The sequence below is a fragment of the Thermobia domestica genome, chromosome 11 (assembly GCF_964235325.1).
Source record: "Thermobia domestica chromosome 11, izTheDome1.hap1.1, whole genome shotgun sequence".
In the NCBI taxonomy this organism is placed as follows: Eukaryota; Metazoa; Arthropoda; class Insecta; order Zygentoma; family Lepismatidae; genus Thermobia; species Thermobia domestica.
This window is the reverse complement of record NC_137464.1, coordinates 180,140,216-180,166,769: the sequence shown is the minus strand read 5'-3', so window position 1 is coordinate 180,166,769 and position 26,554 is coordinate 180,140,216. Positions and strand designations below refer to the sequence as shown.

At 34.5% G+C, this 26,554-nt stretch overlaps 1 protein-coding gene across 7 annotated transcripts in view; it reads right to left on the bottom strand.

The window, feature by feature from the left end:
• Positions 1 to 26,198, bottom strand: part of LOC145664593 (hexosaminidase D-like) — a 108,798-nt gene extending 82,600 nt beyond the window's left edge. The window contains exons 1-3 of one of the 7 annotated variants that reach the window (XM_081731396.1): positions 26,042 to 26,198; positions 21,936 to 22,025; positions 9,058 to 9,123 (exon numbers count right to left, since the gene is read on the bottom strand). In XM_081731396.1, the coding sequence (XP_081587522.1) occupies positions 9,058 to 9,077 (20 nt within the window). In that variant the 5' untranslated portion in view covers positions 9,078 to 9,123; positions 21,936 to 22,025; positions 26,042 to 26,198. Of the gene's footprint in view, positions 1 to 9,057; positions 9,124 to 21,935; positions 22,026 to 25,188; positions 25,347 to 25,821; positions 25,974 to 26,041 lie in introns of those variants that run through there. The other 6 variants (XM_081731397.1, XM_081731394.1, XM_081731395.1 and 3 more) reach the window with 6 other exon arrangements.
• Positions 26,199 to 26,554: the final 356 nt, after the last annotated feature.

Sequence of the window (26,554 nt, the reverse complement as noted above, 5' to 3'; positions counted from 1 at the left end):
AATATTTAAATTTGTAGGGAAAGAAATGTAATAGATTCGTTATAAGTTGACTTAGTTGCTTGACAATGCGTTTGTGCGACAAGACACACACACACACACACACACATATATATATATATATATATATATATATATATATATATATATATATATATATATATATATATATATATATATATATATATATATATATATATATATATATATATAAATAAGGTGAACTATTGAACTACATGTTACTTTCAGATGAATACACCCTTGCACGTTCTGTGTTGGCCTTCTGTTTAGAAGTCGAATATGCCCATGTACGGTACATAGAAGTTTGTTTTGCGTTAATGCTCTTTAATGTCCACTGCATGTGGCTTATGCAATTCTTTTGGAAGAGAGAGCAAATATCAGTGGAACGTGCAAAGTGGATTCATCTGAAGTCAACGTTATAAGTACGTGCAATGTGCGTGTAACATACGTTGGACATGTGTGTTACAGGTGGATTACACGCACCTGTTACATACGTTGGACATATATATGACATGAGCACTGCATCTCCATTGCAAAGCAAGCAAAATTCATGCTACAACTTGATTACGTGCATGTGTAACACACACGTAACATGCATGATGGCATATGCTTGCAATGGACATTCAATGCTCATTGCATAAATGTTCGACGTGTGTGAAAGGGACATGTAGTCCACCTATTACATGCATGTCTCATGTATGTTAGAGGTGCATGCAATCCACCTGCAGCAGACATGTCCAATGTATGTAACTGGTAAATGTAATCCACCTGTAACACGTATGTTACAGGTACATGTAATCCACCTGTAACACGTATGTTACAGGTACATGTAATCCACCTGTAACACGTATGTTACAGGTACATGTAATACACCTGTAACACGTATGTTATAGGTACATGTAATCCACCTGTAACATACCTTTCCCACATATGTCACAGGTAGAAGTAATTCGCCTGTAACACGCAGGTCTCATGTATGTTACATGCACATGTGATCAACGTTTAACATGCATGTTACATGTGGCTCCCATGTACATGTTACCTACATGTCTCTTCTGCCGTATATACATGGAACGTACATGTCTTATGCGTGTCCAACACCTGTTACACGCAAATTTCATGTACACTTAATGCGATGTACTTTACATGTATAATTCGCTAACACGCCCACTAATTTGCTAACACCTGTATTTCACGTGTATTTAACATGTCAATTACATTTTTATCAAATGAAAAGCAGCTGTCGTCAGATCCTCATGAAGTAACGTATATGTCAACTACATGGAACATGCCGGTTACGTACATGTCTTTCCACTCTCTACATGTGTTTTACACGCAGTTTTCACGTTGCAAGGTTGCAACTTTATCAACATGAAAACTACCTGTTTCCGTGAAATGAACATGCAATGATCGTGAAAAAAATACATACCTGTCTCATGCGTTTAAAAGTGTTCCATTTTCAGGCGCATGTACAGGCGCCTGTAAAAATATGCCTGTTTATGCATGTTTCACAGGCGCCTGTAAACCACCTGTATTTTCTGTCTGGGCGAGTCATTAATTGATAGAACGATTAGGAAGGTTCATGAAACGGGGCATTTTGGTGTTAGCAAATGTTTGAAATTAGTTCAAGAATTGTTTTTCTGGAAAGGACAAAAACGTACGTTTCAAAATTTCATCAATAATTGTGAATTGTGTGCCCGAACGAAGTTCTCCAATAGAATCATCGCTCGTGAGGATCTGCATATTGAGGCAGATAAGCCACATACCAAATTGTGCATAGATCTCGTGGGGAAATTGCCATGTAGCTATGGATTCTACTACATCCTCTCAATTGTTGATGTCTATTCCCGGTTTCTGTGCTACTTACCGTTAAGGACTGCCACAACTGCTGAGATTGTTCGGACGTTAGAAAAGGAATATTTTTACCTCTTCCCTTATCCGAATTTTATCATATCCGACCAGGGCCCACAGTTCCTCTCGAACACGTGGAAGACTTATTCCAATGATCACCAAATTCAACACATTTTGGTCTCGCCATACAACCCTTCTGGGAATGGCATCGTGGAACGTTCGCATCGAGAACTCAATCGAATTATTCGATTATTGTGCAGCCATAACCATACTAAGTGGAAAACAGTGCTAAAAGTAGCACAAGACCTATTAAACTATTCTTATAATAGTATCATTGGATGTACGCCTGCTGAGGTGTTCATTTCTTTTTCGGCTGCTGATAGATTTCGAGAAAAATTTCCATGGCCTTCTGAATTGAAAACAGTAGAAAATTCTAAACGGCATATTCAGGTGGAACCCCGTTTGTTATCAAAACGAAAACGAAGTCGCAAAATAATGTGATTGAAATTAAGGAAATGGACTTGGTGACGGTTAAAACCCATTTTCAATCGGATGCATTTAAGAAGGTCACACATAAGTACATGCCTGTATTCACAGGGCCTTTTGTTGTGACGAAAATACATCATAACTCCGTTTCTTTAAAAGATTTGGAGGGGAGAGAAGTGCCGACTCAAAATTTATCAAATATAAAATTGTTCAATTGCTCTCAAGAAAAGAGAGAAGAATTGTTAAAAGACTTTAAATAGTCATGAAAAAAAATAATAAAAAAATATATAAAATAAAAATAAAAAAAATTTTTGCTAAATGTTTTAAGTAGATAAATTTTTTTTTCTTTTAAAGCCGCCGGGAAAAATGTAACCGACCGTTTATCGGTTACATTTCTGTTCAAGTTGGCTCCTGTATTTTGATGTTTACCGGTTGTTCATGCAGCGTTAAAGTTGGTTCGTGTATTGTAACACTGCACCCTAGTGCTTCCAAAGATTCATTTTGATGTTAATTTGTTTCGTTGCCAATGAAATAAATGGCACAAGAGGTGATTAGTTTTATATGCGATATGCAAAACACATATGAGATACGCAAACACACCAATAATTTACCACGAAAATTTCGAACTGTTTCTTTCTACAATTGCTTCGCGTTACTGTAATAATTCCACTCATGTTATAGCTTAATATAGTGAAATTTAATTAACACTTTTACTCTATTTCAATTTACTTTACCTTATAGAAATATCAATCCAGAACTACGATTGGAAGAAAATTTAACTTTTCATACTATTTCACTCCGTTGCTTTCCGTCGTTCTTTTGTTAAGAACGTAGCGATCATTTCTGGTTATTCCCGCAAGAGGGCATTCGGATCACTATTAGAGAAAACGAAATGCTAAAAGATAAACATGGCGGATCGAAACTCAGCCAAAATTCTTCGTTACCGGGGTGACTGGTAAATAATGACCAGAAAGGAGTAAGTGCATATTTCTAAATTATTAAATATAGTTCTCGGTAAGTTAGAAATTAGAAATATATATAGATATTCGTGATCTTTAAGGTTAGATTCTTGTATCGATATGTATTTATGGTAAAACTGTGTTAATTACAGTCGAAGATATAATATTTAAAAACGCGTTTATTAAGGTCTGGTGACGCGAGAAAGATGACGCAGTGAAACGCCGTTTTACAGTGTAAGAAGAACGATGGCTTAGGTCAGCTCCTCAAAACTTAGAAATTTCGTAACCAAAAGTGTAGAATTTTGGAAGTTAACCTAGTATAAATTATTAATTGGAATAACCTGACTTATTTTGGAAGAAAAGGAACACTGAGGAGTCTGACCGAAGTAAAAATTCATTGAAACAAGTTTTGGCCAAAAGCCATCGAGTGTTACTTCCGCCATTACGAGTGATATGAAGTAATGGGCAGGAAGTATAATTGTTGAAGTTTATTTCATCGGATACTAGAACCAAGGTCCCATATTTAATAGGACGTGGGACTAATACCCGAGGAGATTGGTTTCGACGTGTGAGTAAATAGGTTTGCTAACCTATTCCGTCCTGTGAAGCCAAAGATCCAGGTGGCAAGGACCGAGAGGACTATTTGTAGGAACCTCCATTAATTTGGTAATCTCTATCCATTTTATTTTATTTTCTTCTTGTTCCGATCATAAACAGATTCACTAATTCACCAAATGGAGTGCTTCGAAGTAAATATGTGTAGTTAAAGCAAAAGGCGTTACGCGTTTAGACAGCTCATCTCGTTTCCACTCAATAAAAAGATATTATAAGCATATGTGATCAACATTGAAAATTGTTGGTGAATTTTACTTTGAGCGCACCGCTTGATATTAATGTGCCTCTAATATTTTGCCATGTCAGAATTGATACATTTCTTTCTTATTGCTAGATTAAGTAATATTTTCACTCTGAAATGTCATTTTGAACGTGTGCCTAATTAAATAATGTGTTTAGGTTTCTTAGGTTAGATAAGATTTAAATTGAACGTGTCCCATAATATACAGCTATCTTGATTGTTAGGTTAGGAAATCAGATTGTGTGCTTACTATTAAATAATGTACTTTTGTGTTGTCTTGTGATATATTCCGGGAAATGTATACTTTGATTGCTTGTTTAGGTTAGGTAAATTTAACTTGTGCGTTTACGGTTAAATAATGTCCTGTTATTTTGTCTCGTGATATATTTTGGGAAATGTATACTTTGATTGCTTGTTTAGGTTACGTAAATTGAACTTGTGTGCTTACGGTAAAATAATGTCCTGTTATTTTGTTTCGCGATTTTTTTTTAACATGTATTTCAATTGCGTAGGTTAGGGCTTTATGTAGGTTAAGAAAATTATATTCTGAACGTGATTTCGTATATATATATATAACTTGGATCTTAAATGTGAAAGGGTTTCGGTAAATTAGGATAGTAAGTGTACCGTGTTCATTGCTGTTGTCTCATGATATGCGAGTGCATACTTGATCTGTGCAGATTTCAGCTAACCTCCAGTTGTAGTTTTTTTTATATTTAAAAAAAAAATCTTGTTCGAATATGCTTCCGTGCAAGACTTTGTCTTGGGCACATATTTAGTTTAAAGGTGCCATTAACGCATTATGAATTTCTTACATATTTGCCTCATCGGAAGTCAACATAGCTGACTGATGTTCAACTTTATTGATAAACATATACGTACTTACATTTATTCAATTTGTCGTTCTTAAACACAATCTGAAATTTTATCATTTGTCCATTGCTCTTGAGAATTAATGACATTATATTGTGAAGTTAAAGTGATAATAATGTTGATAATGACGTTCTAATCTCTCATAAGATATGTAAACCCTGGCGTAGAGAAGTAGAACATTTTTTTTTCTTGTAGATGTATTATGTACGGTTGATATATGCTACTTACTTGTCCTAAGGTACAATGAGAATGTAGTAGCAGTCATGTAGGGCTTATGTTGTCGCCTCATTTAAATTAATGACAGGGTTATAAACAATGAACGTCTACTTAATAATAATCTTAGTAATAATAATGTCATTTTGTTAAATGAGTAACTAGAGCGTATGGATCATTAGTTCTTGAGTGATCACGAACTGAATATGTATCATAAAGATACCAAAATTTGAGAATTGATACAATGTTTATATTAAGTCAATGTAATAACATAATATCGTAAGTGATTTGAACGTACTGCGATGTAGGCAAATATTTGACAAACATTATTCTGTTGCTCCTGATAATTGTTGCAATGTAACTGTTGACTGATTGGCACAAATAAACAATCACGATAAAATTTCAATTCTATAATTTCGAATACTGCTCATAGAGTTAAGCATATGTAAGTTTGATCTTTTTTTTTTTCTTCTTTCTTCATTCAATTTAAGTTAATGACGTCGAGTCGTCTTTCATTTCGATTGGCCACTCAACAAGAATCTGAAATCTTTTGATAAATTTGTTGCGCATGTTTGAATTGATTTTTTTTCTTCAACTACCGTAATATTCGGGCTGTTATAATTGGCGAAAGCTAACATAACCTAACATTAAGTCTAAAGAATTGTATAATAAAACGGTTTGTTATAATTGGCTTCGTTCAACCAGGATATATTTATTTATTTTAATGTTAAGACATAACCAAAGAAAATGGTGTGTTATATGATGATTCTAAAAGGCATAAGGTAATTGTGTGCAGAAAGAATTCTTGACAAACATTTTATCTTGCGATAAAATATATGTATTGCGTACAGCACGTCTGCCAAAACGTAGTATTAGGAGAGGATGATTATTCGTGTAAAGGGTGCTTTGAATATTTACCGTGAACAACGTGAATGTGTGTGATATATTGGTGATCACGAAAGATGTAAATATGAAATTTAGCACCAGCAAGATAAAGAATTTGTTCCTCTGAATGTAGATTTGGAAACCATTAACCACACAGTTAACATGCTAAACATGAATGTGCCCCCATTAAAACAGCCGTTATCGGTGAAACCTAGACTACGGTGAAGGATTCACATCTCAAAATTTTTCATACTGCCTTTCAAGTCGCCTTGTGTACAAGACACAAATAATCATCCTCCCCTAATAGTACGTTTGGGCTGACACGCTGTACGCAATCCATATATTTTACGGCAAGAAAATTTTTTTGCCTAGAATTCTTTCTGTGCACAATCATTTTACGGCCTTTAGCATAATCAACACACTGTAATAGGACTTCCCCATTGTTATTCACACAAACACTTAACTAGTGCACTACAATGTCATGCTACCAGTGTAAACAATTTTCATGGTTTCAGAGAACACTAGGACGATGTTCACGACACTGAATCACACAAACTATCAATAACGCACGAGATAAAACCTTTTAATGAAATACATGTAAGTTTTCGAAAACTGTGGTGATGTGAGGGAAAATTGTGCTTCGTGTGATGTCAATCATTAATGAATACCAAATATCAAATAAAATCCACGTAGTGTCATTTGGAAACAAATAAAAGTTCTAGCAAGTTGGCAACACTGCCAACTGAATTGCAACGCACGTAAAAATCATCATATTGATACAAATCAACTTTCTGAACTTTATCAAAGCTTTAACACATAGTTTCTGATTTAACGCGAAATATATATTTCATTTTCTATTGTCCCGAACCGATTTTGGATCCCGAGCTGGAAACTCTGTAACTCGAAAACGAAGCGGAATTCGACTCATGTTTACAGGAACTTTTCTAGTGGATTTGATGTCAGGATTCTACTCTCAAAATTTCCATAGTTCCTTTCAATTCGCCTTGTGTATGACGTAAAGGCCCATAGGAAATATTTACATTGCAAGTACAAAAATCGAAATTTCAATAATTAATTGCGACTGTTAGGGGCTGCAGCCGCATGAACGGTTAACGGATTTTAAATACTTAGGTACTTCTCCAATACATGTAAAAAATTCAGATTTTTAAAAGGTGGGTTTTTTGAGAAAATGGCGTCTTAATGCAATATTCAGCTTTTTATCATGCTATAACGTGGGATGTAATAATCAGAAACGTAAGTCCTTTACATTTTCAAGAGACCTTATGGAGTAGATTTCGATGGTAGAAGCAGATGATTGATATTGCTCGTGAGGACAGAAAAAAAAGGTAAGTTAGCAAAAATTTCATCAAAGTTGGCAACATTGCGAGTGAATTGCGCGATTTCTATTGGACCAATAGACGAATTTTGGCTCTCCAACGAAACATACAACTTTATACTCTTCCTGCTATTGCGATTACGTTACTAAGTACACTCGTTTTTCTACAATAAAATTTTTAATTTGGCATGTTTTTCAGTTTTTCGAGCAATCTGAGAGGAGGGCGGCCATTTTGGAAGGCTGTATGTCGAAGAAAAAAATTTTTACAGCAAAAAGAAAAAATATGGGTCTAATAATTTTGTATGTAGTTTCTTATTTTAAAAAATGAACTAGATCTGAGACAGTCTTGTGGACCACCCTGGACGATTTGAAATGGAATCACTCAAGTACTAACTACGACATACACTATAATATGGTGTAATTAATACATAATTCTATGTTTAGCTGCCAATAATAAAAATTCAGCAATAAAAATACTCACAATATAACAATATATTCCTTTTTATTTTTTCTTGCAGTAGTAGTTTCAATTTCAATAATACTAGTTTTATCATTTATAGAAGTTCCAGAAAGAATCTTCCATATTTTAAAGTAAATATTACATTACACCTCAATTACAATTAAGTAGTTTATATATATATATATATATATATATCTTGCTTTTATATTTCCGAAAATTTGTAATAATTTGTTCACTGTCAATAATTTTAGAAGCATTCGGTCTTCTTATTTCATGGCAATTTAAAGAATAGGATTTTGCCACTAGTTGAACTTCTACATCTACGAAAATATCACGAATGCACTTGACAAATGAGCGAGTGACTTTTTTTTTTTTTTTTTTTTTTTTTTTAATGTATGCTCATCGTCATAGGAGAAATTTCAGTACACGCGTAATAGACGTATACTGTAGTGAGGGGTGACTGACCGATCGGGTGACTTTGAACAAAAATTGAGGAAATCTTAGAGTTCAGTATTTGACACAGATTAACCTGCTACAAGAAAATAAAAATTACTGGTGCATTTTGTGTTTAATACAATTAAGTAAAAGGTTAATCTGTGTCAAATACTGAACCCTATGATTTCCTCAATTTTCGTTCAGTCACCCTCACTACGGTAAATCAGAAACTCTTCATAAAACAGTTAAGAATACGCATGAAAGACAAAGGAGAAACTCTTTATTAAACTACTATTTTCTTCTCTCTTGAACTACACATGTTATGACACACTTACAATAATGAATTTCTCTCTCTCTCTCTATATATATATATATATATATATATATATATATATACAGCAAACTTATCAGTTGAAGAAGTTCTATCACGCAGCTGTGCAAATAAATAATTTCAAATAAGATAGATATAAGGAAATCCGACACAAGATGAAATTATCAAGAAGTGCTGGTCCTTTTAAGTTTGCATTGCTCAGAACGACATTAATGTGAACACAATACCAAGTAAACTAAAGAATAAAACGAATTAGCAAGAGCTTGTACCAAACTAAAACAATGAAACAGTAATTAGTGTGGTATTGCGTAAGAAATATATGCAGTAGTAAACATGCTATTCTACTCTACTCACCTATTTGCTTCCGATGCCATATCCACTATGCTTTATAACAAGTTATCTTCGTCGATGAACATTCAGCTGAAACATAAAAACACACCTTTAAGAACGTACCCTATTTTCAAGCCAGAGATACGAATAAGATTGTATCATTTCAATAAACAACGAAAAGTTAATCCAGTTTACATTCAAATCGGATGATTTCAATTTAACGTCTTTCAGCACCGAGGTGATATGAGACGAGTGAGAAATGAAACACTACTTGAGTCTGTATCCAAGACAAGAACCCACACCAAGGTTCGAAACTGGGATCCAAAAGTTTCTAAGTGCGTAAGCCATGAATTGAATTCTTTCAGTTTTACGTCCCACGATTATGCCGGTTAGGCTAAAGGAGACGGTGATGATGAGAAATGAATGAAATGGTGGAATGAAGAAAGTGGGAGGAAACGGGAGAACCCCGAGAAAACCCACGAGCACGGTGTTTGTCCAGCACAAAGTCCACACGGCGCGAGCTGGGATCGAACCAGGGACCCCAAGTACCGGAGGTGAACGCTCGCGTAAGCCATGAGAAGGCACAGTTTATAACACAAGTGAATAACACTAGCATTTGTTTAACACTATTCCAAGAATGTACTGGCACACTTTTCAATTCTATATTTACACGGAAAGGATTAATGAAAAATAAATATCACTAAGTAGCATAATTTGAATTAAGTTTAACGAAAAAGCGTGAACTATAAAAATTAAAATATAGGTAGGAATGAGTTTCTTAGGCGTGATTTCCATGTAAACAAGCAACTTCCGGCTAAAATGTTAACTTCCTATGATTAATTTTCCTTACTGTTAATTTTTAATTATAAAGAAAAATAATAAATCCAATTCTTATCCAAGTTTCCCTTTTCTGTATTTTTAGTCCTACTGTAAAAACTCCTTCGATAGGTGAAGAAGAAACCTCCTGAATGTTGAGTTTGGAGGCAAGGAAGTACCTTGACGGTCCAAATGAAGTACTACCGGTAGTCATCCTTAGTGTTCCTCGAATGTTTCTTTACCTTGGTACCAATGTTTTTCTTTTACTGATTTGAACAAATGAATCACATTGTTAATTGACTGATAATTTCTACTCACATTTTACCTTAGAGCTCCTTGGTGGCCAAGCGGTTAGCATACGCGCCTTTGGCGTGGGAGACCAGGGTTTGATTCGCGGCGGGAACTCATGTGGTTCGGATTCCACGTTAATCAGTAGGTCCACGTCTCATATAGCCTCGCTACTGAAAGGGACGTAAAACTCAATTCAACTCACTCATTTTACCTTATATAGCCAATAAGGTAAGTCCGGTCAATAAGTAAACCTGCCAAACGTAAGAGGTCTTATTAAGAAGTCTAAAGAGTGGCCAGCAAATAATGACTATTGGTACATTAAAGCGAATAAAGATAACTTCTTTACTATAATTTGCAGGAAGAAGCATCAACAGAAATTGCTATAAGAATTACAAAGTTCAGAAATTGTTTACTTGAGTACAATACTACATTAACTTTTCGTTGTTTGAATAATTACTAAATCGGATTATTTTCTAGTGAAAACTAATTTGGGTTTAAGGCCTACTTACTTAATCTATTGAACCGTTTCCTCATGATGCGAATACAAAAAGGCAACGTTGATTTCAATGTGAAGAAAAGCAATTTTAGAAAAGGCACCCATTAAAACGGAAATGTTCAGAAAAGGGGCAGATGTGTCCACTTATTTTTAATGAGGGGTTTATATACCGAATTTCATCTTCCTAATTTGACGGGCTCATGAGACACTGCATTTTTTGCTGAAACTCTTCCCTCCCTTATAATACGCCTTTTAATCAAAGTCAGATTAGGTCAAGGATAATAATACGTTCAAAAATTCAATTCGATCTATTGAACCGTTTGTGCGTGATGCGACCACAAACAACAGGAAACATCGCTTTCAATGTGACGAAAGAAATTATAGAAAAAGCCCCCCCCCCCCCTTTCTAAAAACGAAAATTCTCAAAAACGCTCGAAAACATATCCACCTATTTTTAATTAGGAGTTTACATCACTCAGTTTCATCTTCCTAACTTGACGGGCTCGTCTGACATATTGTATTTTTACACAAATTTTGAACTCTCTCTACCCTCCTTAGGATGTGCAACTGAACCAAAGTAACATGACAAAAACGCAGCTCAAGGTAGGTACGATGTTCAAAAATTCATTTCAAACTGTTCAACTGTTTTCCCGTAATGCGATCGCAAATAATATGCAATATCGCTTTTAATGTGAAGAAAGAAATTATAAAAAATGCCCCCTTTCCCTCATAAATAGAAATTCTGAAAAACGCAGAGACACGTGTCTACTTATTTTGAATGAGGATTTTATATACCATGCTTCATCTTCCAAACTTGACTGGATTATGAAATACTCATGTTTTCGCTTAAATTTTGACTCCCATTCCCCACTGATGTTTTAATCAAAGTAATATCATAAAAATCCGGTTCAAGATACCTGATAACTATATCTAAAAATTAATTTCAAACAACTTAATCATTTTATAATGATGCGATCACAAACAATACACTTTTCGATTTTATATACTCTTACCAGGTTAAAGCACACGACGAAAGAAAACAGTAAAAAGCAACAACATTAAAATGGAACTCTATAACAGATGAACTGTATTTCATATTTAGCAGTGTAAATTTCGTGATCTGAATGTATTCTGGGGGTTAATTGGTGCTTCAATTCTTACTTAAAAAAAAAAAAAAAAAAAAATCAGGCCTCCCAGCAGGACATTGAAAAAAAAATATAGGACAGTTTGGTTTCAATAATACAATATTATGCCCTGAAGCACAGAAAAAAATATAAATATATTGTAAGAAAAAGCCACCCTTAACCCGACAACTTCCAAGACTTTTCCAGTTTTCATTGAAGATTTTCCGGGGTATCATAAATTTTGACTACAATGCACAATGCAACTGGAAGTATTATTTCTTTAAGGATACCACCTCTCCATACATTCTGAATTACACTTTTCATGTTACTTTTTCTTTTGTTTTTATGATTTTTGTGCAAACAATAGAATTTGAACAAGGCATTGAAAATAGTGAAAACACTAAAAAATGAAGCTCCAGTATTGTTAGAATTCAGAACATATTCGCACTACCTCAGAAGAAAAAGAAATAGTTAACTCTTATTTATAGGATTACCGTGGCATTTAACATTTCTTACATGTCGTTATTCATACATAATTTTGAATACGTAAATTCAACTAATGCACGCAAAAGTATTAACTATTTCTCTACCTTCCTACTATCCTTCTAGTTGTTTTATTTAGAGATGTACGTTATTTTGACATTATTTCGCATCTTTCTAATGAAAAAAAAAAAAAAAAAGATTGATAACTTATTTCTCTGTAATGGAATATTTGAATCTAATTAAACACTGAATTACTTGATCAACGTATTTTCCTCTAAACTAAATAATGTAATAGTATTTTATTCATCATAGTTCTGTAAATTATATATACACTTCTAACAACTGTTATACAACATAAATTTCAGGACATTTCTAGTTCACAAATAATTTCCATGCTTTTCACCATTTTTCTGCTTCCCATGACTTTTCCAGGGCGTTTCCACGACACACTTTTATTTCCAGGTTTTCCAGGACGCGTGTGGGAACCCTGCATATTATGTAACAGCAATCTTGGAAAGCGATGGGATATATTGGTAAATACCAATACACCTCCATGAATACCCAATACTGCTACACACATCGCTGGAAAATGCTAACACAGCTTGAGTTATAAGAAACTGGAGCATGGCAAGTTTCCTCAGCTAAGCTTCATTGGAGAAGAATAAACACATAGGAAAGAAAGAAAGAAAAGAGTGGACATGGGAGAATTGGAAAAAGCAAATTTAAAAAAAAAATAATACTAGTGACTATCCTCTCATAAAAAAAAAAATGCTAATATATATTTAGCATATTACTAATGTATTTTTAATAATTTACAACGATATTGTATATTTGTAACACTTCCATTTATCTTGTAATCTTAATTATTGCGGGCAATAGGTGTTGCTTAAAAGTGCACAGACTGTGATGACGAAGAAGAGAGATATAAAAATATATATATGATATTTAACCGCTGTTATTGTAATACCAGATTCGTCGTTTTTCGGGGTTACTATGACAACTAGTAGTTGTTGATTGATCGTGATACTAAGAGAGAGAATATAAATAATGAAGATTGACGTTGTCTAAAATCACTGCGTATCATTTCAAAGTAGAAAGTGATTGATGATGTTGTGTGATTTCATTGTACGTGATATCTTATAGGCATTATATTAGCGAACTGGGAAAAGTAACGATTATATTTTAAGAAGTTATCGTTACATATAAATGGTGTTATCTCGCCAGAAGTTTGAGACTAGTTTGAAGTTCTGAGTGAACAGTCTCATATTTGTTGATCATTACGGATTAAATTTTATTAAGAAACAAGTGGAAGATATATCGCAATCCAAAAATGAATATACACGGTAATGAAGGCACCAGTTGTGGAATTGAAGATGTCCATTCGTCAATGAATATGATCGAGCTGATAAGACAGTTAGAACAACAGTTGAATGCTAAAATGGAAGAAGTTACGCAACAGATGAATCTCAACAATGAACAAATTACGCAGCAATTGGATGCTAAAATCGAACAAGTAACGCAGCAGTTGAATAACAATAAGGAACAAGTAGATACACGGATGGAACAATTGATACAACGTTCAGATACCAAGATCGAACAAATATCCAAACAAATTGATACCAAACTGGAACTAACCGATAGTAGAATAGAACAGATTATTCACAGTTTTGCATTGTACAAAGTTCAGTCGAAGCAGTTGAAACCCGAGTTAATAATAATCAGAACCAGATAATGGAGCTACAAGAAGAAGTGCAAAACATCACGGAAAGATTGGGGACAGCAGATAGATTCATTGACCCAGTCATCAACATGACTTGTGTAGACCAAAATGCTGACGGAACCAGATTACGTGAAGAGGACAATATTGCACCAGAATGTTATTCCGAGGAAGAGGATGTAGCATCCAATTCGGAGAACCAAGAAAGAAGATTACGACAGAATACTGATAATCACGTAAAATTTAAAAATACAAGGTATTCTACTACACATTTCAAAATTAGTGAAATTAAGTCGTTGACCAAGTTCAGTGGTAGATCCGAGGATATCCCGGCCAGTATACAAGGTGTGTATTTTTAGAAAAATTTGAGCAAGAATGTGAGTTGATCGGCGCAGGTGGGCATACTTTCCTTAAAATTTTACCATATGTTTTATTGCTACCCTGTTCGGCATGGTTTAACGCTGTTAGAAGTAATTTACGTACCTATTCAGATTTCAAAATTGCTCTGTTATCTAATTTTGAAAATGACTTTTTGATGGCAAATCGGGAGGCGCTTATTAAAAATAGACATTATGATCCTAAAGTAGATAAAAATCTCACTGATTTTGTAATCACGTCATTTAATGAATTGAAATTGATCAATCCTTATCAACCTGAATCACGTGTTATCGCGTCAATATGAATGTTGTTACCTTTTAGGCTACAGCAAATCTTAATATCATCCCAGTGTATTCATTTTAATCATTTATTTGCAACAGTTCAAAATTTTGAAAGTCAGACGAAGTTGCAAAGTAATTCTAATCGAAGCCAAGCTAAGCACTTACCTATTCGCAATGTTAATGTTAAGGAGAATCGTAATTATAACGTAAAGGGCAATTCTGGATTTTCTCGTACCGGTAATATAACAACTTAATTGTAACGGAAACATGACCGAATCTAATTTTAGAAGGAACAGAAATGGTAATTCTACAACTTTTAGAAATAATGGAAATAATCGACCTAATTATTTACGTAATACAGATTTCGTAGTAATTACATAGAGGGCAGAAATTTCCAGAACAGGAATCAAAGGGCTGGTGAGGTAAACAATGTTCAGAATCATACCCAGGATAGTGCCATTCAATGCAACTTGATTGAACCGTTTGACAATGTCACTTTAAACTAGATATAACTGACGTGGAACAGGTTAAATCACGTCAGCAACTTATTCGCAAGAGTGTGAAAATAGAGTTTTAGACTTTTATAATGATGTTACTAATTCATCGACTAATTCTTCTATAAATGAAACTAAGCTTAAGACTTTAGATCTTAGTAGTGATCATCAATATATTCTCATAAGTAACTGTTATTGGATCTTCCTCCGATAATGATTTTGTTTTCTTGAAAACATTCTGTACTGCTAGGATACATGTTAAAATTAATGATATTCCTCTTCAAGTTCTCATTGATACAGTTGCTACCGTGTCCCTACTTTCATATTCCTTTTGGTGTGAACTTACAAAGAATTATTCTAACCCCAGGCTACAGAAGATCGATAATTCGGTTTTAGTTGATTATACAGGCAAGCATAAAAAGAGAGTAATGGGAAAAACGCAAATAGTAATCGCTATATAAGAATGCGAAACTACAATTCCTATATTAGTTATAAATGAACTAAATGTGAATGTGTTAATAGGATTGGATTTTTTAAACTCAATTACGGCCAGTCTTTGATTTTGAAAACAAAACATTTTCGATACATACTCTCAATGACAAAATTGTTCAAGATTTAATTCCAATTAGTGATAATGTTGCTTGTCAATGTCAGCCTCTTATGAGTTATTCTATTTTAAACGCAAATAAAGGTGGTAACAATGTAACAAATATGAAGGATCTTGAAACTGAAGGGGCTATTATAAACAATAATGATCAATTATAGTAAATGTGTTGATGAAATTAAAGAAACTATTGGTCATACACATGAAAAATTCGTACCGCAGCTTAAGAAAGTACTTTATAAACATAGAAGTGTATTTTCTCAGAAACCAGGTTGTTGCAGAAACTTTGTGTATGATATTGAAGTTGATACGAAAATTCCAATTATAGCGAATCCGTATATTATACCATATTGATTGAGAGAGGAGATGAGAAAACAAATTAGCAAAATGCTGCGAGACGGTATAATAAGTCCCTCTCAGAGTGTGCACTTAAATCCGTTATATGTAGTACCTAAAAAGGACGGCAAAAGACTGAGATTAGTGCTCCATTTGAGAAAATTGAATAAACATATAAAATTGCAACAAGTAAGGTATCCGCCGGTTGAAGAAATTCTGTACAGGGATATACAGTATTTGGAAATCTGGATCTTGTAATGGCGTATAATCAAATATTAGAAAAAAATTCCAGACCATATACTGCTTTTTCGTTTGAAGGACAGTTGTATGAATATAATCAAGTCGTCTTTGGTTTAATTAATGGTAGCGCCGCCTTAGCCTCAAGTTTAAATTATGTGATAGGACAGGATCTTCGTGCCAATGTGATTGTCTATGCGGATGACATTTTAATCATGGGAAAAACACTTGAATATTATTTGGAAAACTTAGATGCTGTACTGGAACGTTTGGGAAATGCAGGCCTAACTGTTACTATAGAAAAGTCGACATTTTTCAAGGAGTCTATTGAATTTTTAGGTTATACTATAGATGCACAGGGAATGTGTTTTAGTGAGTCTAAGATTCAAGTTATAAAGGATTTGCCAGCCCTACTAATTTAAAAGAAACACGTCAAATTTTGGAATTGTTCAGTTGGTTTAGGAAATCAATACCTCTATTAGCTGAAATAGCTCACCCCCTATTTTCAATAATTAAGAAGGGAATTCCGTGGCAATGGGGCGATCTTCAAGAAAAAAGCTTCTATACATTGGAAACTTGTATTGTGGAAAATATTCGCTCGAATCATCCTAGATTCGATCGTCCTTTTTATGTTCAGTGTGATGGTTCCTTATCTGGAATTTCTAGTATATTATGGCAACCAAACCCTACTGTGGAAAAGCCAGCACTGATACAGTGCATCAGTCGTACATTGAAGAAAGCAGAAAAGGGGTATACAACTACGGAAATCGAATTACTAGCTGTACGCTTTGCGCACCAAAAGTTTGCTCCTTACTAGGGTGGGGGAAAAATCATGATTTTTTTACAAATCATTTTTGTTGATTTTTTAAATTTAAATCGATTTTTTTTTATTTAAATCAAATATTTCTCCTCGTATAATACAAGTCGCGAACTGAAGAAAAAGCATTAGGAATTAGTATTAAATGCTAATTATTCCATTTAAGTGAAAGTATTGGGGTTGAATTTTGAATTATCCTCAATCGTTAACCTATATCAATCCCAAACAATGTTTCTTAACCCTTTTAAATTATGGCTCTTTTTAAAGGTAAATTATAGACTTTCAGTCAAGCATCTACACCATCTTCCCTATTTTTCCTAGGATCATGGTACATACATCATTTTCTTTAGATTAGAAAGCTTTTGAAACGATAACATTCACATTTTCCTATTATGTCCCTGAGGCGGGAAATTTTGAGAGTAATCGGCATTTTTATACATACATATATATATATATATATATATATTTTAATTTTGATCCCGTCTGGATTCCCCTGTGTTAACGCACAGATCTCAAAATCAACTGGGAAATACCAAGGGCTGTACTAAACGTGTGTACAAAATTTCACGCTTCTATCTACTATTTAACAATGAGCTAAGAACATGCCCACAATGTCTCAGATGGCCCGGATGTAATATAAAAATTTCCTCAGATATCCCTATTTATCCTAGGATCATGATTTGTACATTATTCTCTTCAGAATAAAACAAATTTTCAAACATTACCCTTCAAATGTCTCCATCATGTATCTGGGGCGGGTAAATCACGAAAAAAGGATTTTTTTTGTTAAAAATATCTAGTCTCTTAAATTTTTACCTCCGTGGACCCCTCCCCCTGTTTTAAGGCAGAGATCTGTAACAAATCTGAAAAACACTGAGGGATGCACAGAGTAAATGTGCAAAATTTAAATCTTGTAGGTGCAAAAGTAAGTTCGCGAAAAATAATATTCCCCAAATACCCCACATTCCCGTATAAAACAGGATCTCAGGTAACAGTTTCCTGAGACATACGTAGTACGTACATCATTTTCTTCAGAATAGAACACCCTTTCAAACGGTACTATTCATATGTCTCAATCTGAGGCGGAAAAATCACGAAAAAAGCTATTTTTTTTTAAAATGTCCTTTTTTAAAAAAACATTTTTCCCCTCTGGACCCCGCTGTTTCCACGCAGAGATCTGAAAACATCTGAAAATTATAAAGGGGTGCACTGAACGAGTGTGCAAAATTTCAGTCTTCTGAATGCAAAATGTAACCCGCCAAAAAATAATAATAATACGCATAACAAACAATATCTTTTTAAATTTATGACGTCATCACACACTATGCCTCAACGCAGAAAGGTATGGAAACATATGTTGCGTACCCTAAAATGCAGAAAACGAAGTAAAAAGCCTTATTGGTACTTTTTTAATCGAATAATGAAGATTCTACCCTATCATCTATAAATAGATGATATAATTTAAAAGGTTATGCATTAAGGATAAAGTACAGCAACGTTTATCAAAATGACACTTTTTTTTCACAAAAGTTACTGATATTTGGCAGGGGCTTATTTTTAAAAACTCAAAACTAGCTTGCGGCATGAAATACATAAATTTCGCCTAAAGTTATGAAATTAAAAAAAAAAAAAATGGAGAGGGGATAGGACCCCTCTAAATACGCCCTATTATCTGGAAACAAACAAACAGACACGCACAAAAAAGAATTTTCGTCTTAAATGTCAATGGTGATTTCCTCGTTAGAATAGTTAACGATTTTAAAACCCAAACCCAATGTTACGAAAAGAAGAAACACAACGTCCCAAAACGTCTGTTGTTTCGTCCACAGAAATCCAAATATATATATATATATATATATGAACTACCTATTTCTGCCCTAATGGTATCTATAGCTTCCCTATAACAAACTTCGAGATAACACTTTCGAAGAGTGGATTCGTCAGTAATTCGACGCCCGCAGTACTATAGAAAAGCACGGTATTTTGGCATTTGAACTTTGTTCCAAGGAATGTTTGCTGCTATCATTGCTTGGCACAAGTCTTTGAAAAACTCACTCACTGAAGTATCTTGATGCATTTGTGTCAAGTTTTTTTTTTCTTTTTTTTTTTTCAGTTCACAAATTTTTATTTCTTGCATGGAGTGCACTTCGTACATGTTGTTCTAACTGAGATTTCATTGAACATCCAATTTTTTTTATCACATACTTGGCACAACACCACTTTACTGTCCGTAGTAAACGCACCATCGATAGTTACCCACGACCGCAATTTCGCGGATAAAGATGAGGCAACCGGAGCTATTTCTAACTTCGACGGTCAATACAGAACACGTGCGTTTTGCAACTGCAATACTAGAGTACTGTCCTCCTGTCATTCAGTTGAACAAGCGAAGTTCTTTGAAAGCTTAGGTTACCTGCTATGATATTACCATTGTCGCCAGCTTCTTGGAACGAACTCTTGCAGTAAATTTCTGGAAGCACACTAGCATACAGTTTTAACTTGAATTGCAGGATTTGCTTTCATCTTTTTTTCCCGTCCGACCTCCGATAAGAATCAAATAGACTTCATTTTAAGAAATTCCTGGCCAGTCGCCTGTGAGGCACGTGATCTGTCTTCTACCAGAGTTGAGAATAAAGGGCGCTGCTAATGTACCTCGGAGGGAAGATTTTTATTTGTTTCTTCTTATATTTCTTTTGTTATCGGTGAAAATTCTGCGAAACTTGGTTTGACAAATAAAAAATTAAAAAAAAAGAGAGATATATTTCTCTTTCGACAAAGAAAGGGAAAGACAGATATGACAAAACTGAATCTAGATGCAAGTCTTGCACAGTTTGAGAGTTAAAAAAAAAAAAAAAAAAAAAAAAAAATGTAAAATGAAACTTGAGTTGAAGCACCCTACAGGTGTGAATTACAAACATTTAAGGATTTGACGAACCTACATATGAAGAAAAAAATATGCAATTACATACAAATCCGGACATTACTGATAAAGTAGACTGTTTACTCGTCTTAGTATCTGCAGATGGTAAAGATGTGCCAAAACTTGTAAGTGATACTGGCGCAAATGCAGTTTATAATAAGCTAACTGAATGGGGTTTGTGTAACAAAATTGAAGGCATGTGTTTTGACACTATATCGGTTAATACAGGATTGAAAAATGGAGCTTATATTTTGCTGGAACACAAAATTGAAAAAGAATTATTACGGCTAGCGTGCAGACGCCACACTTTAGAAATTGTTCTCAGTAAAGTATTTACTTTCTGCTTTGGAGCTTCCAGTTCCCCTGATATACCTTTATTCAAAAGGTTCAAGGCAGTATGGCATTATATACACCTAGAAAATTATCAGCTTTTGGAAGATATTCCTGGCAGTGATGATTTTATACTCTCTGCAGTCAGTGTTTTATTTGTTGCGTTAGGAAGCAAGAACCAACACAGAGATGACTATATGGAGTTAATAGAGCTCTTTCCACTTGCTCTGGGCCGAAGTTCATTGAAGAGCTCTAGGTGCAGTACACAACGCACATTGGATGGCGAAGCTTTTACACGCTTATTTCGTGATTAAGACGGTTTCAAAATCATACAAAAGGAAAAATCTCAGAACGCTTTGTGAAATTTTGAGCTCTTGTATACGTTAAATATTGGATTGAAGACCCGTGGTTACAAATGCTCCTTGGTCAGATCTTTTCCTGTGGAATGACATAACAAAATACCACGACATTGATCCTGAAATAAGTGAGGTTGTGAAAAATACCTTCAAACCTCATCTTTGGAACATTTGGGATGAACTAGTTGGTTTGAGTTTGTTTTCAAATAAAGTATCTAGGGAGGACAAGGTGGCAATTGTCAGTAAGATGTGTGAGCTTGCAGACGGGAAGGTAAGAGGAGACACAACTCTTTTAAGTAACCAAGTGTTTTTTTTTTTTTTTTTTTTTTTTTTTTTTTTTGCTGATTTTGCCTGAAAAAGATCAGTCCAGTTGTTTGATAAGTTAAAAATAAATGCCAGTTTTTTGACCACACATCCGAATGAATGGAGCAGAAATCAACATTACATTAGAGGGGAAAAAATAATCAAAAATCTCAATCAAATGATGAAGAAATCAATGATTTCTTAATCAAATGATGAAGAAAAGCAGTTGCTCCTGCAAGTAGTCGAAGGCCAACAGACAGTTGGTTTCGAGCCAGACGACAAAAGAAGCAATTGTAGACAGTTTGAAGCCGTTATCTTTGAAAGATTAACCCATGTTTACTTCTTCTACTACATTCCCATAAAAGATTTTTGTACTATTGCATTATTTGTTGATATTCTACTGGGAAATATATGTCATTTACTATTTCTCAGCTAGTTGTACTTCATTGAAACTAACCTAAAAGAAATCCCTATTTTTGGATTGCATTCTTAATATAATATGCCTCTGAGCACTGTTTTCCAATTGGAATATCATCTTCTAATTTTGCCAGCAGAGTTGCTTTATTACTAGTGAAAAAACTAGGACGCCCCCAGATACGTATACTAGTTTCAAAAATTTGAAATATGGGCTACCCTAATATACACTATAGATAACCATTATTAAGATTTCGTTATCCGTTAACAAGTTAAGGAATTCACTCCATTAAGAAATTTCGTCAAAATAATTGCTCTAGGTATCTGTTGCAAAAAAATAAAATAAAAAATTCGATTACATGTATGGGATATCAGGTATAGATAGCGACCGTTAAAATCGCCAGGATTCGTTAATACATGATTGCTTGATTGTATTGATGAACTCGGTTTAAATAATCACTCTAGCTATCAGTTGCAAAAAACAGAATTTAAAAAAAATACTTACAATAATGAGGTATGGACTATGGATAGGCACCATTCAAGTCGCCGTTATCCCTTACCGGATTTACTTGGTTGAGATAATCCCTCTGACTGTCTATTGCAAAAAAAAAAAAAAAAAAAAAAAAAAAAAAAAAAAAAAAAAAAAGCATAATTTAAAAAATTGCATTAGGATGGTGGTATCGTGCAAAAGGACGGAAGAACATTTTAACAACACAATATTATAAGTCTCACTGTGTGATCCTAATAAATATTTTACTATGTTTAACAATTTAAAAATAACAACGTAACACACCACATAATCGAAATACTAATTGTAACAATTTGTCTCGGAACACCGACAAACGAATTAGACTCTCTAATTACAATCAGATAACTTTATTCTTTTTTCTCCTTTATTAGGTCAACAACACTAATTTCGCTTTGGGTAAATTAGATTTAAAATACATCGTTATAAAAATGGCAATTTTAGTGAGTGCATATGAAAAAGAACTGCCTAAGATATTAATTTCAGGTTAAGTGCCGAAGAGTAGGTTCAAAAATGTGAAAAATATGTAAAATTTACACGAAAGGTGAATTAGTTATTTTTCATGAATTCATGCTAACAAAAGAAGTGTAACGTAGCATTTTGAAGTGTTGAAGCTGCAGGCTGTTAGTACTGTTTTGAATGGAGGGTGCTGACGTCAGACATTAAGGTGTAATGAGGAAATTAATTCCCAGCATTCAAAGATAGTAGTTGTATGTGACAGATGTGATATTTCTATTGTAAGTTTTATAAGAATCTATGTTGGTGAAGAAAAAGTTATTACGTTACATGAAGCGGCAGGGATTATTGAAATTGAGCAGAAAGTGTGACAGATGTAGGAAAACAATGAAAATAAAGAAATGGAGGAACAGTTACATTTTCAAATGCGAACATCGTGTTGATGGTGTGAAATGTCACTGGCAAAAGTCAGCAATGAAAGATACTTTTTTCGAGTACTCAAAGTTGTCGATAGAGAAGGTACTCAACCTAGTGTTTTTAGTGAAATCCTCGTTTACGCGTATAAACACCATCATTGACATGCCTAGCTCTGTAAGGACGCACCCCCTCACTAGCATCGAGCCACCCTGCTGCGCTCCTACACTCACTCGGTTATATTAGTATTCATGCATTTTAGTGGAGACCTGGTACCTGTTGGTTTGTGTTTTTACACTGTAGTTTTTATTGCGTATTACTGAACGCAGTATTTACACGCAAAACCGCATAGGGGTTATGTTTAGGGTTTATATTACGTAAAAAACATAAAATTTACAGAAGAAATGGATCATGCAAATACTTAGACCTAACATAGCGTAACGAAATCTAACCTAACTAACCTAAACTAACCCAAACTAACCTAATATTAGTAGAAATAAAAGCAATTCTATCATTTTTTGGACACCTACACTAATATAATGTAACATGAACTAACCTAAACTCACCTAACTAACGTAACCTTAACTAAACTAATCTAAAAAGAAATTATCGAAACTGTAATTTTTTTTAAGAAACAATTGATGGACCTCTTCTGCTAAACATTAGTCCAGCTTAGTTCTCTTAAAGTCAATGTACACCGAGGAATTCTTAAGAAACAATTTTTAAGGTAATGACAATAAATTTCATCATAAATGACAAAAATTTCAGGTTTTACAGCCTGAGAATACTGAATCTATTCTGCGGCATAAAAGCCTTAATTTCTACTGATGGACCATTTCTATACAAGGGTTAAGTGCCGTATCGCCGGACCAATTTTAGGAAATTTACCGGGTCAATTTGAGAATTTATTTAAGTTTATGACAAAGAATGAGTACAAGGAAGCTAAGGGGAATAGTAAAAGTTAAGAAAGTGGTTGTATTTGTTCATTGTTTTTGATGATGTTAGCGGCATTGTATGCAGAGGCGGATGACTATTTCGCAGAGGTACACTTGTTTTACTATACGGATCCAGAAATTGTAAAATGTACAGTAAAAAAGTCAGATGGCAAGTCTTTAATTTGCCCATTTCATGTCGAGAACAGAACCCAAAGAACCCTTGCCGTGCTTCTAACCCGTTCCTACTATTACTACTCTTACTTCTGCTTCTACTACTACTAATACTTATACTATGGATCCGTACTTAAGTAATACTGCACACCTGATGTAACGTAAGGCATTTATTCCGAAGTTGGGCGTCCGCTTTCGCTACGTTTTTTCGCTGTTATCTTCTTTCCACACTTTCTGCAATTTGTTATTAGGTTCATTAATCTGTGCTCTTCACAAACTGCTAAAAGATTTTGCTCGTTATCAACATATTGCTTCACAAATGTTAAAACTGGTAGTTCATTGCCCTTGTACATTCGCCATGTTGATGACATAAATGTTCGTTTCTTTCCCACAATGCAACTGTTCGGTTACCTTGCGCCAAGTAGTTCCCTCCGCTCGCCGTATAGTCCCATGTTTATAACCGCTTATATATAACAAATAAACAGATTTTTCGCGACTCTTATACATTATCAAGCACACAAACGATCAAATTATCCATATCTTTCCTGTAAATTTTAAAAATTTTGCTGGAAACGGACGCCCAACTTTGGAATTTAACCCTAACGTAATCTAACATAACTTAATGTAATCCAATAAAATATAACCGAATGCAATAAACTTTGCAATAAACATTTTTTTCAGTTTTCAAAGTGGTCCGGCGATACGGCACAAATGCCCTGTACAACATAGGAAACCGGTATATTATGCTTATACGTTTAAGGTTAGAAGTTTCAAACCATTATACGTGGTATACTGCAGTTAAAACGAAGTGAGTGTATTTGAAAGACGATTGTCTTAACATATTAATTTCCACCGGCGAAATGTTTCTGCAGGGATTTGTTGGGTTCTGTTCTCGATATTAAATGAGCAAATTAAATTAAAGACTTTCCAAATTTTTCCGTACGTTTTACAATCCGTGGATCCGTATAGTAAAACTGAACCCATGCGACAACGAAACTAGGTGCAAAATATCTTACATAATTATTTAAAGCACAAAAAGTGAAGTAAATCAATTGGTTTTCAATTCTTAACTTGACGATGTATTATAAATTGGCCAGTTATTTTATATATATATATATATATATATCAATATATATTAATTTGATTGTGTATTGTAAATCTGAAAGTTTTGATTTGATTGTGTATTGCAACTCTGTAAGTCAATGAAAACCATGCACTGTCATGAGACACAAGGTTTATATGTGTTTCAAATTTACCATATTCTGCACCTCGGAAACCAACAGAAAACAGTATGCAATATTATTTGCTCCTGTTCTTGTTCTATATTCGCATTTTAAACTTCACGAATGCTTTCCACTTCCACTTCTGGGGGGAGGAGACTCTCCCCCTTCTATGTTCCAGCAGCGACGCCTTGAACATGGGGTGTAGTAAGAAAGGTAAGTGTAAGGGTAAATGACGTAGAAGGTTAGCTTAGTTTAGGAAGTCATGTAGCGTAGGTAAAGATAATGGGGGCTGCTCTCAGTGATTACAGATCAAGCTTATTAAGCAGAAGAAGCTGAAGGAGATGATAAATCACTGTGGAATTGTTGATGGATAGAATGGTGCACAGCGGCATGGGACCATAACCAAGTAAAGAGTGAAAGGAAGAAACACTGGTCGGTAGTGCTGGGTGTATGTACAGGCTTAGATTAGATGATTCAAGGTACCTAGATCTTCCTGGCAGTAGCAGAGTGGATTATCACGTAGTCCCTGACGATATTTTTGCACTGGAGTCTGTGCGGTGTTGAGTCGAAGTCGGGTGAACAACACATGATGAGCATGAGTCCATTTAGGGTGATAGATATAGGAACGCGTGGTAGGATTAGGTTCTATTCGCCAGTAGTATTTACCTGGTCCACCTCGAGCCTGATGTTGATAGTTCCGCCATTCGGTCTGCTGTTGTTCTCCAAGTGTTGGGATAAATGATGTAGCCGGTAACTTCACCGTCACAGGCACTAATAACGCTCCTTGTTTACTTAATTGGTCGGCCTCTTCATTACCTGGTATCATTTTATGAGCTGGTACATGTATGAAAGTTAGCTGTAGTCCTTTGCTTTGTATTTGACATACCTGTTGGAGAATATTGACCAGAATCCAGTTGGAATGAGCTGGTTGGGCTGTGGGAAGAAGACGACGAAGAACACTATGGCCGTGTCCAAAAGTGCATAGTGCACACTTCGAGGATGCACACTTGAAGTCTACAAATGGAGTGCACACTAAATAGTGTACACTTCGTAAAATTAGCTTTTGATCAGCACTTGCTTACAGCGCCTCGTTGTGGTGGAATATGGAACATTGATAACAAAAGAAGGGAGAATTTCGCGTACTAGAAAAAATTGGCATGCTTTTTTTCTTTTTTTAGATGAATGACTTTCCAGTTATATTAAAGATAAATAAACCGTACAGATTGACTATATGGGGTAACCATAAAATGATTTAAGAGTTTTTTCATGTATGCCAACAGCTTCAGCTTTGCCGTGCCTGCAAATATTTGTCATTTTGGGTATTTCACGCGCAGATGAACAAGAGCGGAGCATAAATGCAATACATATATAATATATGTGTGCGTTGTCTGTAACGGTA